The 18,559-nt window shown below is 37.4% G+C and overlaps 1 protein-coding gene across 6 annotated transcripts in view; it reads right to left on the bottom strand.

Moving 5' to 3' along the window:
* Positions 1 to 4,286: 4,286 nt before the first annotated feature.
* The window catches only part of ZNF385B (zinc finger protein 385B), a 483,339-nt gene continuing 469,066 nt past the window's right edge, over positions 4,287 to 18,559 (bottom strand). For 2 of the 6 annotated variants that reach the window (XM_074215580.1, XM_074215581.1), the window contains exons 6-9: positions 8,874 to 9,125; positions 8,399 to 8,577; positions 7,920 to 8,021; positions 4,295 to 6,397 (exon numbers count right to left, since the gene is read on the bottom strand). In XM_074215580.1, coding sequence (XP_074071681.1) covers positions 6,179 to 6,397; positions 7,920 to 8,021; positions 8,399 to 8,577; positions 8,874 to 9,125 — 752 coding nt within the window. In that variant the 3' untranslated portion in view covers positions 4,295 to 6,178. Of the gene's footprint in view, positions 6,398 to 7,919; positions 8,022 to 8,398; positions 8,578 to 8,873; positions 9,126 to 18,559 lie in introns of all 6 variants that reach the window. The other 4 variants (XM_074215577.1, XM_074215578.1, XM_074215579.1 and 1 more) reach the window with 4 other exon arrangements.

Genomic DNA, 18,559 nt, shown 5'->3' with positions numbered 1-18,559 from the left:
AGAAAGGAGATCCTTGGCTCTCTGTGCATCATGGAGAAGAGGATCTAGATTTGCTATTCAGTGTTCCCATCAAATGGGATTTCGTATAAACCACAAAGACATGCTAAATCAGAGTTAAATGTAAATGTAACCCAACCTCTGTCTAGATCTTGGGGATTTTTCCCAAATGGGGTTTCAGAATGATTGTCAAAGAACTCAGAATTTTATCTAAAATAAAGTCCCTAAAACCAAAGAGAAAGGAACCAAGGAGACCTTCATGATCAATATTTTATTTCCTAGGCTTAAAATATGCTTATTATTGTAATAAACTTTTATAGCAACATGATAGGAAGATGGACTGAGTATATCATGGTGGGTCTGGGGGTTCCTAGACCTGATCAGAAAGCCTAGTTGCCAGGGCAGGCACTAGAGAGCAGTAACATGATAAGAAGATGGTCAGAGAAAAAATATTAAAATGAATCAAAAGTGTCACACTGAAGTCATAAAGGATATATCAGTCTTGTTTTTCAGTTTTTGTCTGATTCTTCATGACTACATGTGGCATTTCTTGGCAAAGACACTGGAGTAGTTTGCCATTTCCTTCTTCAGTGGATTAAGGCCTACAGAGATTAAGACCCTTGTTCATGGTCATACAGCTAGTGAGGGTCTAATGTCACATTTGAACTCAGATCTTCTTGACTCCAAGCCCAGGACTCAATCTGCACCACAAAGCCACCTCCAAACCAATCTTAGGCTGCTTCAAAAGAAGGATCATCCAAAATGGGAGAGGCAACGGTTCCTTTGTACTTTTTACATTCCTAGTATCATGTTCTGGGTTCTCAATTTTAAGAAGAAAATTGACAAGGTTGGGGGTGGGGGTGGGGGGAGAGAAGTAAGGTTGGGGGGGAATTGTAAAACTCAAATAATATCTTTAATAAAAATAAATTAAAAAAAAGAAAATTGACAAGGTAGCGGATATCTGAAAGAGGGAAATCAGCATGGCAAGAAGATTGAGGTACAGTGGAAGCCAGTGGGGGCCATCAAGATCTAAATTTGTCCATCACCTTCTCTGATCAAATGAGAAAAATATGGAAATGCAGAAATTTTAAAGCCCTATATAAATGTTAGTATTATTATTGTTAATATTATCTAATTGAGTACTCAGGTAACTGCCATCTCCCAGTTCAATGAAAAGCAGACTTTTATCTTTGCTTTCCCAAACCCTAAAGCTCCTTTTCATCCTGGACAGATTATAGTATATATTCATTCATAATACATTTATACTATACTCATAAACATACACAAAGAGGGAGACAAGGAGACAGGGAAATGGGAAGAGAGAGAGAGAGAGACAGAGACAGAGACACAGAGAGAGAGACAGACAGACACAGAGAGACAGAGACAGAGGCAGAGATCAGAGACAGAGACAAAGAGACAGAGAGACGGGGGAGGGGAGAGACAGAGAGATGGGGGGGGCTTGTTGACTTTAAGAGCAATTCTTCTTCAGATAAAGGCTGAAATAAATGACCCCACAGGCTTATGATCCTTATAGTTGTGAGATTCTATGAGCTGTCATATTTTTTGCATTTAGTTGCATTTTTCCTTAATGTTACAAATGATAATCCTATAAAATGAGTTGTTTGCTAACTAAAAAATATTCATTCTCACATAAGAAGTTCTGTCTCAGTGCCAAAGTTGGAAGTTTCTGTTTATTTATGGAGGAGTCTTATATTGCTTCTTTTCAGATAGCTAAAACCCTCAGTTAGGCTCTAGACATCTTAGGCAAGGACAATCAAGACAATTCCCTTCTGTAGAAAATCCATACCTGCAGAAAACCTTGCATTGTCAGGTCTCTGATGAAATCCCCAACACAGCTAATTACCTGGTAGGAAGGAAAGAGACCAAGATGAGCTCCCCCATTGGAATTTGATCTTGTAGTTACAGTATTGGGAGTCTCGGTGTTATAAAGTAGATGCTCAGAACACTAAATCAGCCATCTGGCATAAGGAGTTGACTTTCTCCCAAATAGCATCTATGTCTCCTTCATAATTAATTGACTGCCATCATGTTAACAAAATCATAAACCTATCAGAAATGGACCACAGCTGCTTCTTGGGTCTGGACAGCATTTAGTTTTTTGGAAGTAAATCTACATCATTTGTGTTGTTGTATTTATTTAAAGAAGAAGTATATATATAAAAATCTCAGGAAGATTATTGAACTATTACAGGTGCCCCCAAACCCATGTGACACTATGACTTGGGGTCAAAAAGTTCCAAGTTTATATTCCAATTTAGTCATGTAATAGCTGAGTGACCCTGAACAAGTCATCCAGTATATTTGAACCTCACTTTTCCCTTTTGTAAAATGGAATATCCACACCTATATTACAAGGTTATAGTCAGGTCCAAATGATATATATATATATATATATATATATATATATATATATATATATATATATATATATATATATGTAATACAATCAACCAATCAATGATATAATCCTTTGCTCTTAAAGGGCTTAATATTGACATTTACTTAAATCTTAAAGTATTATACATGCATACACATATATGTATGTGTGTGTGTATATGAAAACTAATATAATTATTTATGACCAAACCAATGTTGTGCCACTTTTTTTGTATTAGTCAGTAGTGAATCTCCAATTCAAGTTCCATAAATGAGGTTCTTGGGACCATGGGAGGCCTTTACATTTCTTAACTTTTAAGAATACTTACCTTCCTAGGATGAATTTCATTGAGATTACTTTTTTCCTACCAGAATTTTCTCTAGGTGTTTCCATCTCTTATATGTCTTTAGTATCATCTTTAAGGGATTATTGATTCTTTCTCTCTCTTCTTTCTTTCTGTCTGTCTCCCCCCACCCCGCTATCTTGAAAGACACACAGACAGAGAGGCTTTTATAGAGATTAAATTTCACAAACCGTATAGGCTTTATGAGTGTCAACTATTATTTTAACTGTAGCTTATGTTTTTCTATTGTAGGATGAGAGGTTGTAGGGAAGAATTCAACTTTCTCACTCATTTTCACACTTGAGAATTATAGAATAAATTTACAGCTGACAGGCATCTCAGATATATTTAATCCAATCTGTACATTATACTGTTTAAGAATTGAGGTTCAAGGACTTGCCTGAAGTCAAACAGCTAGTAAGTATTAAGGGCAAGATTTGCAAACAAGCCCTGATTCTACAGCCAAGGTTCTTTTCACCAAATCATAATACTTTCAATTAGAACTTCCTAAGCTGAAGGAGAAATACACAATCAAGGGATGTTTTGTTGTGATGAATTCTATAACATTTAGTTTGGTAACGATTATTTTACCCAATATCTCTTAAGTGTTGTTTTCCACTTAAGATACATGGTCTACATCTCCTCTATTTCATTCCTCTTTTTTACCTTTTCTTTCCTAAATTTTTTAACTATTGCAACAGCCCTACTCTATTGATATACTTTGTACAAGATACCCTAAAGGACACAGAGACATTCACTTCTTAAGGCTCCTGGGAATTAAAATCGATTGGAGCAGTCTCTCTGTGGACAATTTTGATTCCATGGTGAGCAGGCAAACAGGTGTCTTTTCAGAAACTTGCAGAGATTTTTAAACTGGGATCTCTTAACTTTTTAAAAATTTTCTAATGGTTATTTCAATATAGTTGGTTCCCTTTGGAATCTATATATTTTATTTTATGCATTACAGTTAAGGGGGGGAGAGAGAAGAGAAGAGAAGAGAAGAGAAGAAGAAGAAGAAGAAGAAGAAGAAGAAGAAGAAGAAGAAGAAGAAGAAGAAGAAGAAGAAGAAGAAGAAGAAGAAGAAGAAGAAGAAGAAGAAGAAGAAGAAGAAGAAGAAAAATGATTCTTGGCTCAAAGGAATGATGTGCAAAGTCTTTATTTGTAAGCTCTCCAACAGCATCCTTATCCTGTCTCCTTAGTCCTACTAGGCTTAACAAGATATATTTTTTCAATAAGTCTTCTATTGATTATAATAAGACTATGATTACTGCTTCTATTGTATCTTAATTAATAGCTATCCTGTACTTGCTCCCTGAAGTGATTTTATCAGGATGCTATAAATCGAATCAGCAAATATAGGCTTCTCAATCTGTTTGATTACAGTCTCAGGACAATTTTCAGGTGGGAGGGGTGCAGTACAAAAAGTCCTTTTAATTCTCTGGGATGATGCAAGATCAAGAGAAACAGGATCGTCCTTGGAGACTAGGAAAACCTCCTCAGCTCAACCACAACCATTAGGCTGAAGTATGAGCCCTTCCTACCAAGATCTTTATATTACAGTGACTAACTATGCAACCCCAGACTAAGGGAAAGAATGCAGTATGTAGCGAGTTATGTTTATCGATCAAAAAAGAAATATAAAATTCCAAATACTGAATGCTGGAACCTAATTAGACCCTCGAATTACCATGACAAGTTACATCGCATAACATTACACAGAAGGGACAAAGGATAGGAAGCTAGGAACCAGAGGACCAGAAATCTAGACCTGTAAATCGCTTAATCTTTCTCTTCTAGATTTCTTCACCTTTGAAATTAGGGCATTAACATCTGTACTAGCTTCCTCATTGGACTACTGTGAAGATCACAAGAAGTAATGCCAAATGAGCTTTGAAGACCACAAAACTCCATACAAATATAGTTTAGCAAAGGAGTCTTCGGAGTTATCAGCTGCCTTTCAAGTAACCTGCCTTAAGTTACCTTTGTTGTTCAATTGTGTTCAACTCTTGGTGACCCTCATGAGGATATCATGAAACTCACAGAGTAATATGTGGGGAAAAGCAAAGCAAAAAGACAATCTTTGTATAGGTGATTTCAAGTTAGAAGCATCTTGGAGTCAGGGCAAATAAATGCCAAATAACACTGCTCTCTATTTTTTCCAATACTCTTTTATTGCAAAGATACATTTAAAAAAATACACAGACATTTTACCATTTACAGATTGCAGATACAGATGTTCTAAAAGAATTAATTCTATTTTGTTGCTTTTATACCTGTCATCCCCTGATATCACAAGTGGTACGCTTATACTGATATCAACTTAAAAAAATGGGGGGGAGGGGACAGGGAGGCAGAACCTGCAATATAGTCAATCAACAGAAAAGACTAGATGTTTAATTATAAATATTTTATATTCTGTACATTATTGCATTAGGGAGCCACAAAATTATGTAGCATCATTACAAATGAAAAACGGGTTAGAAATGGAGGAGAAATTATTTACGTATAAATACATGAATTCATTGTCTTCTTGCAGAACACACATGAGCTGAAATAATGTGCATTTAGGAAGTTTTTTGTTATTGTTGTCTGTACATTGCTTAGCAACTTCAACTAGTGAGGAAGCGACAAAATAAGTTAAACAAATAGCAAACAAGTAGTAATCATAACTATATTATATGGCTTTCTATTTCTTAAAAATATTTCTAAATTAAACATGAAATAAAAGAAATACTTCATTATCTTGTTTTTCTTTTAAAAAAATAAAAAAATACTTCAAAGCTGCGTTACTTTCTAACATTTACACAGCAACTAAAATGTAATTCAGACAGAAGATACAGTTCCAGTATTACACAAGGTTCAACAGGACTTGGGTCTAAAACAGTACACGATTCCTGTCAACAACAGTACAGGGGAAAGAAAACATTGGTAATCCATTAATAGGATGGTATCCACAATTAAGCACTTTTGTTAATCTATTTTTTCCCACACAAATATGCCCAGTTGGCTTCCAAAGATTTATTTACAGAAGCAAAAGGAAGACCCTAGTTTTCAAGTCTGTCAGGAAAATAAGCCATATTGTTTTCCAGTAAGCTCACTCATACCTATGGAAATATAATCAGAGAATTTGGATGACAGTAACTTTTCTGACTAATTCATTTTCTAGAAACCAAAAGTTTCAGAAATAGAAGTCAAACTGGGTGGGAGTTGGGGAGGAGAACCAGACCAAACCTTAAGAGGTACAGACTCCTAAAAGATAGTACCTGTCTATGAGCATCTTTGAATGTATCTGTTGGGGGGGTGAGTAGAGGGGGGAATGGGTTTTACTGCATTCTGAGGGAAGCCTTTCAAAATAAAATGGTTCAATTATTCAATCTTTTTTTTTTGCTTCTTTTTTTAAATTTTCCTACTGGCCACAACAACCTTATCATTTTTAAGCATTAATATGGAGCAAAAAGAATTGATGCAGGAGTGGCTCGGATGGGCCCGTGGCCTGCCCTCAGGAGAGCTGGTGGTATGGCTGGAGCCTGGAATAATGACGTGGATGGCCGGGGAGGCAGGGACAGGGCAGATGAGACAGCTGCTGCAGCCGCCAGAGGAGAAGAGAGGAAAGCCGGTGCCAGAGGCTTAATCATATCTTTCTGGAATGCAAGTTTTGCCTATTAAAGGAGGGGGGGAAAGAAAGGGGATAGTATTAAAGAAGAGATTGTTTTTAAAATGACAGCAATACTGATAAAAAATATATTTTCTCAAGTAATATAATACATTAAAAACAGAAAGCTTTTTTAACAGTTAAAAACTTAAGTCTAGACTCAGACTTCAAGAAATGATGATGTTTCATATGTGTGGCAGTATGACTCTTGGCATACCTTAACTTCAATTTGCTTCCACTTATATCGTTTTTTTTTCCAGTGGTCTTTGTCTCTGGGCACTAAAGCATGGGGAAGTCTCCTCTGAACAGTTACTCAAGCTATTGTGTGGTATTGCTTAGCAAAAAAGATAAAACCCTGTCTTTCCACCCAGAAGATTTTTGGCTTCCACTTCAGAACTCAATTCAAACTCCTTTGAGAGTCTTCTTAACCCCACAATGCAACTCACTGAAACTCTGCCATATCTGGGTGGCATTCTATTCACCTAAGAAAAAAGTTTCAATATGTGGGAATTTTATTGGTATTAAAAAAATCTGACCTATGGCATTGGTGAGCAGAAGAGAGATAGATGGTTGGTCAATCTGTTTAAGGCTATTTCAATTTAGAAAAAAAATGCATATTCCTTAAAATTTGTACACATAAAATTTAAGTTCAAACTATTTTAATAGTTCATCAAATGAAAATTTGAGTTGAAAGATGATTTAGAATCACTCAATCCCTAATTAATGAGCTATCTTGTAAAATTTGCATTTTCATTTATCAGCTTTGCTCAATACAACAGTATACATTTTCAGAAAGAGGGTAGATATGTGGACAAGAGATTATTGCCACCAAATGGGCAAATCACCTATAGATTCCCCTTTGGAGACTGGGAAAACCATCTATCTGTGTATTTATATGGCCAGTCATTTCTGGGAGTCTTGGGCATTTTTGCAAAAAAACAGAACAAAACATGGAAAAAACCAATTAAGAACTTAGCATCTTGAGAGATTGTTAGAAAAGCTGAACTTCCGTATGCATATGAGAGATACGCATAATAATAATATGAGAGATACTTTAATATGAGAGATACTCAACACTCACCTCATCACACATAAAATAAGGTGAAGAGTCAGAAAGGGAGGTGAGGGTAGAATAATAAAAAGGAGGAGGTTATAGTTCTGTTTGCATTCCCAGTGAATCCATTAGGTTTGGCCTGCTCTAGGGTTCCCAAGGAATCACTTGCCCTAGCTCCAGAGACATTACTTCTCCTCTTTAGATGTTAATGAGTAATATTGCTCCAGGAGCTGAAAGAGGTTGGGGTAAAGGGCAGGGACAGTCCTGGGAGAGTTTGGGAGAGTTTCCCCTCTTTTTTTCCCCCAGAACATCAGGAATTGAGCAATCACCTCATTGCATGTCAGTTTTTCTAAATCTATTTTTCAGGGATGAACTGAACTGTCCATAGGTGAAGCCCCCATATCCATCCCCATCCCCAACCCATTCTCCCATCCAAGGCTGCAGAGCAGGGTGACACTCAGCTAAAAGTACTCACAGCTAAAATACTTGGGCTTCTCTGGAGTTTGTTGTAAGGGCTGTACTTCGGTTTCATGGGCTTCCCTGCCATTCTGTCCTTGTGTCTTCTGCTAGAAATGTGCTGAAAGGAAATTCAAACAGATGCCATGAGCTGTTCTCTTTGTTTCCTCCTTGGGAATAGAGTTCACACACACACACACACACACACACACACACACACACACACACACACACACACACAATTCTCTTGAGTGAAGTCACCTCAAAAAAAAATTCAGAAAATTCAGAATTAGCTCTCATATAACAATTATCCATCTGGAGCATATACAGAGAACCAAGACCCTTGGAAAGTGTAGAGTTAAGTGGAGACCAAATACAAAGCGGGCAGAGGCCAGAGAGAGCTTGATTCAGTCCAAACCCCTCATTTTACAGGTGGGGAAACTGAGACTACAGAAAGGAGTGTCTTGGCCAAGCTGACAGTCACTCTGAACACTTTACCTGCTTAAGTTGAATTTCTGAATTCACGTGAACATCACAGATTTCACAATGAAATGTTTTGTTCTGCAAGCCTGAACCCTTGCTGCCATTCTGAATCTTTAACCTGGATCCGGGTCTTGGATAGGACTTAATTGGACCAGCCCCATTTCGAGCTTCAACCATTGTCTTGTGTTTGGATCCTAAAGGGTCAGGAAATATACATGTGTTACCATTTTTAATAAGCACGATGACGTTGACCTTAAATTTATTTTCGGGTTGGAAAATTCTCGGGCTGAAAGGATATTAACTGGAACAGCTTGATCAATGGGCTGCCTCTGCTTTGTTGTCACATTTTTCCTAAAAGGGCTGACTCTTTTACACCAGAAAGCCGAAATGTTTGTAACGTCTAAGCAATGACAGACAATCAGGAGCTTGAGCGGAAAAAATGTTTGCAGTTGTCATAAGCATAATTTAAATTCAAGAGACAGATGCTAACCTGTGTTATGGGCCTCTAGCTGTGACAGAGAGTTCACAGCCACTTTGCATAGAGAACAGTAAAGTAATTTTTTGGCTTTTTCCTCTTCAGATTCAGAAACGGCACTGGGAGCTCCATTTGTGCTCTGGGAGGGCGAGGTCACTGCTCCTGGGGGCAAAGGGGTTGTTGCTCCAGGTTTGGGTAGAAATAAACCTCCATCTGCGCTTGAAGGTTGAACAGAACTATTGGCTTTCAACTTCCCTTTATCTTCTACTAAAAGAAATGCAGATTTGTGTCATTACAGTCACAGAAGAAAATGCAAATGTATTTGAATCACAACCAAGGAATTTAAAATGGAATTTAAAAAAAATTCTATTTGAACTTCACCACTGAATTTTGGTTCATGTAACTTTAATGGGACTGAAAACAAACTATCTTATAGTTTAAAATAAGAGCTCCCTATCAACAAGTTCTAAATTAATACAGATTAAGATCAAGGTTTTTTAGGTGGGGGAGGGGTGTTAGTGATTAATGACCTTGTTCTTCCACTTCCACTGGGTTGTGATAACAACTTTCTGTCTGATACCACAGAGCTACAATTTCTACCCCAATTCTTTCCTAGCTAGAAATGAAAACCATTATCAACACAACCCAGTTCTCTTCACTGGGCTTCAGTATCTGTCCCATTTTAAGAGATGATAGTAACATGAAACCCATCATTAGGCAATATTAGCTTCATTTGACTACTTAAGTTTTAATTAACACATGAATATAAAGCTAAAACCTCAATTTTGACACCTTGTTACAATTCTAATTTTTGTGGGGTTGGGAAGAAGGAGCAGGCATCATTAACTCTGGCTGTGATTAGTTAATTTTTCACTGCTGTTTGAATGACAACAGAATTTATCCAAAAAATGCAAAAGGCAAGGACTCCATTTACCCTATTTATTAATTACTGCCAATCTAAATTTAAGTGTCAACTAATGGCATTGACCATAAGTAAAATGATGATTAGCCAAACCATTCACAAACATCTTGGCATTTTGATTCAGCAACTCTTAGAAGCTCATAATCCTCAGCCTACATGTGATAACTGCATGAGAGGTCAGAGTGACTTTTACAGAATCTGCCTCCAACCAGGCTCAATTGTGATTAAAGGTGGGCTCTATTCATTGGTTCCTTCAGTATACAAACTGGAGCCCCTGCCACCCAGGAGCAAAATCCAGTCATGTGCCCACATCCAACCGAGATGGTGCTTCTGGAAAGCATCAATGGAAATGCTGATAACAGGTCATTAAGCAAAAGAGGGGGCATTAAAGTTCAAATTGCATATTTTAGCAGCAATAGCTAAATCTGATCTGAGCACTGTTGGCCTGGTAGATAAAAAGTGATGGAGTAACCAGTAGTTAACGAAGGTGACTTTCAGCAGGGTGTTTATTTGTGAAGGCTCCACAACGTGGCAAGCTAGAGTTGAGACAGTGGGAGAGAAGATTTCAACTAAAATCTAAAAGGAACATCGAATGGATAGAAATCTGAGTTTTTCCCTAGAGCTGGCTCCCACAATCTGATTATCCATCACACGAGTGCATTTATTCTTTTAGGACGCCATGCAACACCCAGGAAAAGGTCACAGGGCAGTATACCTTTTGTAAACAATGGTCTGTATCTCTTAGTCCATCATAATACATACATGGTTAGATAAGGCAGAATCTGTTGGACTACAAACTTCTTTAAGTCTAATTCTCTCTTTTCCAGAAATCTGCCCTATAAGAATTTCAACTTTTTGGAATTAACAAAATAGGAAATTATTCAGTGATATAATACCTTCACATTAGTAGTTTTGGAATTTAGGGGCTCTCCATTCTTAACTTTTTAGGTTGCTGCCTATGGAATATAAATATATTTTCTGTCTTGATTACTGTCCTCATTTCTACTGACACCCCCCCCCCACAAAAGATGGCTCAAATCTGCTTCTGTCCCAGTCTCTCTTGTTTTACCTTCCTCTTCTCTTAAAACTGCATGTGGACTCTGCTTGACATGGCTGCTTCTTCTTTCAATATATAGTTAATGGGAAAAGGAAATTTGCCATAAATTTCTTTCCTACAATTCAATAAATATTCATTTGCATTCTATGGTGTATTGTGGGACAAGGATGCCTATAGTGAGTTGTGTTCCTTTAAGCTGTTCTCTCTAAGCTGAAAAAATGAACTAAATTATTTCAAGTCTTTTCTACCTCTAGAATTCTATGATTATCTATGGTCCTCATAGTTTTACCCAGTCCTGTACCTCTGGGTTCTTAATCTTTTTTTTTTTTTTTTTTGGCCCTTTTCCCTATGTCTTTGGAACCTCTTTCCACCATGAATAATCTCTTTATCTTTGCATTCTCTCACATTCCATCTATTTCTTAAATTCACTAAACCTAACTCCATGATCACTCAACATCTTTGGCAGTCCTCTCTGCTGCTGGCTGTTCATTTTTTCTTAGAATCAGCTTATTCTTTATTTGCAGTCTTTTGTTCTGACACCATCACTTAATTTGTTTTCCTTTGAAGTTCACACACCCAGCTCCACATTCTTGTCACCATCAGGGACCAAGCTTTCTTACTAATAACTTGAACCCCTTTCCCCTGACATGATCTTTGCAAAATGTCAATATCTACAATGCTGATTCTTCTCTTAGCATGATCTCAAAGTTATGGGAGCTCCTTTTCTCCTTTCACCTTGATTCTGTACTCCACTTCAGAAGCCAGATGTTACCACTCACCCCAAAATTCTGATTTCTGAAATCTTTCTCTTCTCACAGTGTCTTGGAAAAACATACCCAAATCAGAGACATTTAAAAGAAGAATGGATTGACTTGGAAAGTAGTGAGTTCCTCATTGGAGTCTTTAAGTTAAGGCTTCATTACTACCAGTTGAGTGTGTTACAAAGAGGTCCCTTTGGGCAGCTAGGTGGCTTAGTGAATAGAGGGCAGCACTTTTCTGTGAGTTCAAATCTGGCCTCAGATTCTACTACTTGTGTGACTCTGGGTAAATCATTTAAGTTTTGTCAGTTTCCTCATCTGTAAAATGATTTGGAGAAGGAAATGGCAAACTCCTCCAATATTTTGGCCAAGAAAACTCCAAACAGGGACACAAGGAATCAGACATGACTGAAAAATGACTGAACAACCATGAAGTCCCTCCAAACTTGGCTTCTATGAAACTCTTCTCCCTACTATCCTTGAAACAGTAGACAAGCATTTAACCAATCCTGATTGTTCACTCTTGATTTCTCACTGTCTTGACCTGCAATTTCTTCCTTGCTAATTATTTCTCAAACCTAGGTACCTCCCATTATCTGTCTCCTCTTTTCTAATTTCCTTTTCTTTGAAAAGCTATTGGATCAAGCAATGAAAAGTGGTGACTGCAGACAGGATAAATATAGTCTATCTCACCTAGGCCCTCAGCTATACACCAGTCCTTTCATCTGACTTTCTATCTGACCTTCTTTTTACCTTCCACATTTTCTCCTTACTAACTCCCCCAATCCCATCTCTTGAACTGAAGGGGTCATTTCCTTTGTTGTAGAGGAGCCTGAGGTTATCTGATTCAAAATCCATCAATCCCATTCTCCATGCATCTGTATCTCTTCCTGTATATCTCTCCTTCCATTCTTTAGTTTCTAAGTGGCCATCTGTGCTCCTGCTCCTACCACTTAACTTGCTTTCAGAACAGAAATTTTTATCCTTTTTGGTATTATAGAGTCCTCTGTTACTCTGTTAAACCCTATAGATTCCTTTTCAGGGTTATGTTTTATAAAATATAGGGAATAACAAAGGAAATAAATTACATTGAAATCCAGCTATTAATTTAAAAAATTCTTGGGTCTCAGGTTAGGAACTCCAATTCTTTTTCTTTTAGGTTTTTGCAAGGTAAACGGGGTTCAGTGATGTGCCTAAGGCCACACAGCTAGGTAATTATTAAGTGTCTGAGACCGGATTTGAACCCAGGTACTCCTGACTCCAGGGCAGGTGCTTTATCCACTGCGCCACCTAGCCACCCCCAAACTCAATAATTCAAAGCAAAACTCATCGTTTGCTCCCCAACCTCCTCCTCTTTTTAACATCTCCATTTCTATTGACTTTTAATTTCTAAATCAACTAGGACTGAAACCTTAGCATTGCCTCTGATTCTTCCATCTCTTTATATTATCTGATTCTGTTAATTCAACCTCAATAATTTCTTTCACCTCCTTCCTTCCTTTCCAGGCCATCCCTGCAACCATTCTACTTCAGGTTTTCTTTATTTCTAGGTTGCACTCATCTTCCAGGTGGTCTTCCTCACTTCATTTTATCTCCTCTCTAATCCATCAGTAACACTATTTTTTTTAAAGATAATCTTCCTCATGCAATGCTGTGATCATGTAACTCTTATACTTAGAAGCCTTCATTGCTCATACCTATAGTCTAGAAAAAAAACAGAGGGAAGGTTTTTGGATTGTAGTGGGAAAGTGAAATTAAATATTTATCTCATTAGATAAGGAGATTTTATTATGTTAATATCTATTAAGTACCTACAGTGTATTAAGAACTGTGATCTTAGATACTAGAATTGAGAGAGGTTGGGGAAGGCTTCCAGTAAAAGATGGAATTTTAGTTGGAACTTAAAAGGATGCCAGGGAGACCAGAGTTGGAATGGAAGAGGGGGAAACATTTCAAACATGGGGAACACTAGAGAAAATATCAGAGCCAAGAGAAATTAAGAGTCTTGTTTTTGGAATAGCTAGGAGTCCAGTGTTATGGGACTGAATAGCATGTCTTAGGAAGAAAGATAAGAACCCTGGAAAATAGGAGGGAGCTAGGTGATGAAGACTCTGAATACCAAACACAGTATTTTCTATTTGCTGTTGGACACAATAGAGGGCCACAGAGTTTATTGAGAGAGAGAGAGAGAGAGAGAGAGAGAACAAGAGAGAGAGAGGGAGGAGGGGACCAGTGAATGGGATAAAGTCTGAGATTTCTTCAGTAGAATATTATAGATTAGAAATAGTTAATCTGTGTGTTATGTCTCTTCTGCCCCTCCTTACCTGACAAGCAATTTAATGTTACCTTGACCAGAATGTAAAGAATAAACTGACCCTGTCTTATCTGGACTGAAGTCCAGATGGTTCTACATTCCTTGTCCTGGAGGGGGAGAACCTGTCTCTGAATTATATGCTTTTTCTTTAGAGTAATTTACAGGTATAGATTGTGAAGAGCACATTCCTCACTAAGGAGGATGGGTCAGTGGGGGGTGGAACTGCTTTAGGATACATAGATTGAGAATTTCTTGTTCAGGGTCTCTGTCTCTGTCTCTGTCTCTGTCTCTGTCTCTGTCTCTCTCTCTCTCTCTCTCTGGGTAGGTCCAATTCTCAAGAATTGAATAAAACTTTTTTCTTCATACCTTGAGAAATCTCCGAATTTTATTTAAGTGGGTAGACTCATCCCACACAACAGGATCATAAGTTACTACTTAGCACTGAGCTTTTTTGGAGGAGAAAGGGAAATTTGAAATGGTTCAGAGAAAGTACAGATAGAATCCAATGGCCTAATATTTTTTTTTAGATTTTTTTTAGATTTACTTTTTACTTTACTTTTTTTTTTTTTTTTTTGCTATGCAATGAGGTTAAGTGGCTTGCCCAAGGCCAAGGGCTAGGTAATAAGTGTCTGAGGCCAGATTTGAACTCAGGTAATCCTGACTCCAAGGCCAGTGCTCTATCCACTGAGCACCTAGCCACCCCTAATGGCCTAATATTTCAAAAGGCAAATTCTCAAGAATGAAATTCTGAAAACATAAGCCAAAATGACTCTGACAAAGCTGATAAGAAGAACCAAATAAAAAATCCCACAGGGGTGGCTAGGTGGTGTAGTGGATAGAGCACTGGCCCTGGAGTCAGGAGTACCTGGGTTCAAATCCGGCCTCAGACACTTAATAATTACCTAGCTGTGCGGCCTTGGGTAAACCACTTAACCCCATTGCATAGCAAAAACAAAAAAAAAGTAAAGTAAAAAGTAAAAAAATCTCACAGAGGGTATTCACAGGAAACTTATTGACAAACACAGAAGCGGCAGTTGGGATACATTGGAAAGGATGGAGGATTTGGAATACAGGGCCAGGGTTCAAATCCTGGTTCTGCTACTGCTCTAACTTTGGAATCAATCAACAAATACTTATTAAGCTCTTTGTATAGGTGCTAGATCCAGAGGACCACAAGGAACTTACATTCTCTCAGGAGAGGTAACAGAATAATAAAAAATCATAGCTTGATCTATTCAGGGTATTCCAAAACTACATCATTGGTACTATCTGAATTGCTATTCACACATAAACATCTTCACCACATAAAAATACACAAACATAATTAAGTGACTGATGAGGCAGTTACGGGGATGAGGAGAGCCTTGACATTGCTCTGAAGGAAGCCAGGGATGGATGGAGCAGTGTCTGGGAGAAAACAATGAGAAGATAGTTTGGGTAACCTATAGAGCCTTGCTCTTCAGATTGATGAGGGCTTAACTTTAATTATTCTACATTGTATTCTGGACTGGATGACATATTTTTCTCTGGACTCATTCCTTTTGGGAAGATTTTAATGATTATCTTATAAAAGGAACCTCCTGGATAATATTGGTCACTCTTCATCTTTGGAATTAAGTAGAGACACATTGGCCATATTTAATGTAGTGGCTCACTTTGATACATACTTTATGGTATTTTCATGTCATTTTCTATGTAATTTTAAGTATTTACTTAATAATTGCATAATCTATGGGGCGGCTAGGTGGTGCAGTGGATAGAGCACTGGCCCTGGAGTCAGGAGAACCTGAGTTCAAATCTGGTCTCAGACACTTAATAATTACCTAGTTGTGTGGCCTGGCCAAGCCACTTAATCCCATTGCCTTGCAAAAACTAAAAAAAAAAAAAAAAAAAAAATTGCATAATCTAGAATGCAATTTAATTCAATTAAAGACTTATTAAGGATCATATGCAAGGCACTGGGCTAACATAAAATGAATGAAAATAAAAAGAAAATAAAAAATGATAAAAACAAAATTGTTTATGACCTAGAAGAGTTTACACACCCAGTTTCAATATTTCCCCCCCAGATGAATATGAATTATTTTCTATTTTCTTGGTCTTACTTATAATTATACCCTTACTGAGGTAAATTCTAAGTTTGGAAATGTACTAATAAATCCCACCTAATCTGGGAGAGCTACTTTTTGATAAGAATTCATCAACAAAAACTAGAGATTAGAACTTTCATATATGTCATCTTGTCCACTGATTTACTTAGAATACTTGTTTTGAATGACGTTTTTTCTCCAAGGCACAATAAATCTTTATTTTTCCCAGTTCTATTTGTCGTGTTATTACTAATCTCAACTGCTTACAATCCATATCAAAATCCATCATCTTGCTTCTCTTTTCTCAATGACATTTGCAACAACTCTTTATTTTATTGTATTCCAAAATTTAATTAAGATACTGTTTACTTCAGTTTCCTTTAATAAAGATGCTTGTCATCAGGATCTTCTGGTTAATACATATTCCATTTCCCCCCCAAGTATTCTCTGACCTACTTTTAATTAGCAGACCCTTCTGCCTGCCTTAATTATCTCCTGATTGTTAGAACACCTGTATTTTATGTTTTGTCTTATAGGCTTTGTTAGGCAAAATTTGCTTAACCGCCTCAGAATTGCCCTTAATTTCACCTTCTTTCTCATTTACAAGGTAAAGCAATAAGGCTATTTTAAAAAACAAATACATCAGAATTTAGACATCCAAATAAGTGCTGTTCCCTTTCAAAAATATTCAACTCAAGATGTTTAAGCCTTCTATTTTGATGCCATTAACTCCACTTTCATTTTGGGGCTGGCTACCTTCAGGGCCAGACTAGGGTCATGTATCAGTGTGTATAACCATGCATATGAAAACCACTCTCATTACTTTGGGGTCACCCTTCACTTCTAAATCAGAGGGGGATGTCACAGTTCAACACCTCACCTTACTTGGTTCCCAATAACTCTAATCCATCCTTAAATCTTTGTTCCCAGTGAAGAGATTCAAAGAAATTGGTTGCCTATTCCAAAGACAGTTTTTAGAAAACCATTCATACTATTAATTGGGTCAGATCTTTCTTCTTCTACTTTCAATTATAATACTTTCAGAGAGACACAAACTACTGTCTGTTCCCAATGTAAAGTGCTTAATCACCAAATGACTTTCTGGGCTCTTGCAAGACCAAATTTAAGTATATCAAATGTTTTCGATTCCAGTGCAAAATTCCACCCACCAGATTTGCCCTTGAATTGGATTACATTAAATGAATTGTATCTTTTCAGTCCACAACTGACTGACAAGGGGACATAACTCTAGAGAGAAGGTGCCTTTATTCTTGGAGGTTTATGCTTTGTTGTTGTTGCTGCTGTTCTTCTAAAGCTACTATACTAAATTAGCTTAATGTCTATAATAAAAATAAATCCATTTCTATTATAGGCTGGTTAGGGTAGCTAAAGATTCCAAGGTCGTGGGTTCAAGCCCCAAAAGGCTTATAGAGACTAAACCACCTGTTCATTAGTCACAGGCTGTCTCACCCTTGGCTCTAACAGAGCCAAGAAAGAACTGAATGAACGTGTTGTTCGAAAATCTTCTGAAAAGTGTTCATCTCATGGGTGATGGGTGTATAAGTTTCTTAAAATAGTTCACTCATAATGACATTTTCCTCCTTTCATAGGCCAGTTTGAAGTTATTCAATTTTAAGATATTTATGCTTAATAATCAAAAGGAAGACAGAGCTGAAACTAACCATGAAAGAGCATAGTAGTTTGGGTTTTTTTTTTGAGGGGGGGGGAATCATTTATGAACTCATCATAAAGATTTATTGAGACTTTGATAGGAAAACTATTACTTTAAATATTTTACAAATTATTCTCCTCTACATAGAGTTCCCCTCACTTTGACATGAAGATAGCCTTTTTTTTTTTTGAAAGTCATATTCAACAACATGGACCTAACAAACTGGGAAAGCTTTGAATAGAAGCCCTGTGGGTGGGTTATATGTTTGTTTTTTGAGGAATTTCTATGTGTGTGTGTGTGGGGGTGATGGCGAGACATCAAGTATCTTACTTAATGTGAGAATGTGTTGAGCACATGCAGTGACAAAGATTATAGATATTTGAGGTATTTGAAGAGGGCACAACTTTGTTTTACTTGTAGATTCAAGAACCCTCTCAAAGAGAAGTCAAACAAGGAGAAAGATCTGATGAGAAGGTGAAAGACTGGGGGGGGTCAGGAAAAATAAGGAGAATTAAAGTCTTTAAAAGTTGATGGAAGGAGAGGTAGTTGATAGGCAAGGTAAGACAAGGTTGGGGGGCAGCTAGGTGGCACAGTGGACAGAGCACTGACCTTGGAGTCAGGAGGTCAGGAGCTCAAATCCAGCCTGAGATTCTTGACTATTATTAGCTTGTGACCTTGGACAAGTCACTTAAACCTGATTGCCTTGCATTCAGGGCCATCTCCAGTTGTCCTGATTCCTATCTGGCTACTGGACCCAAATGGCTCTGGAGGAGAAAGTGAGGCTGGTGACTTAGCACATCTCCCCTCATTAAATATAATTCATGTGCTTTGTCACGGCATTACCTCCCTGATGTGGTAGTCTTCTTTGATAATGAAGAATAACCATTA

This window comes from Macrotis lagotis, chromosome 1, assembly GCF_037893015.1.
Source record: "Macrotis lagotis isolate mMagLag1 chromosome 1, bilby.v1.9.chrom.fasta, whole genome shotgun sequence".
NCBI classification, from domain to species: Eukaryota; Metazoa; Chordata; class Mammalia; order Peramelemorphia; family Peramelidae; genus Macrotis; species Macrotis lagotis.
Note: the sequence above shows the minus strand (reverse complement) of the source record. Positions and strands in the feature narration are given on the sequence as shown.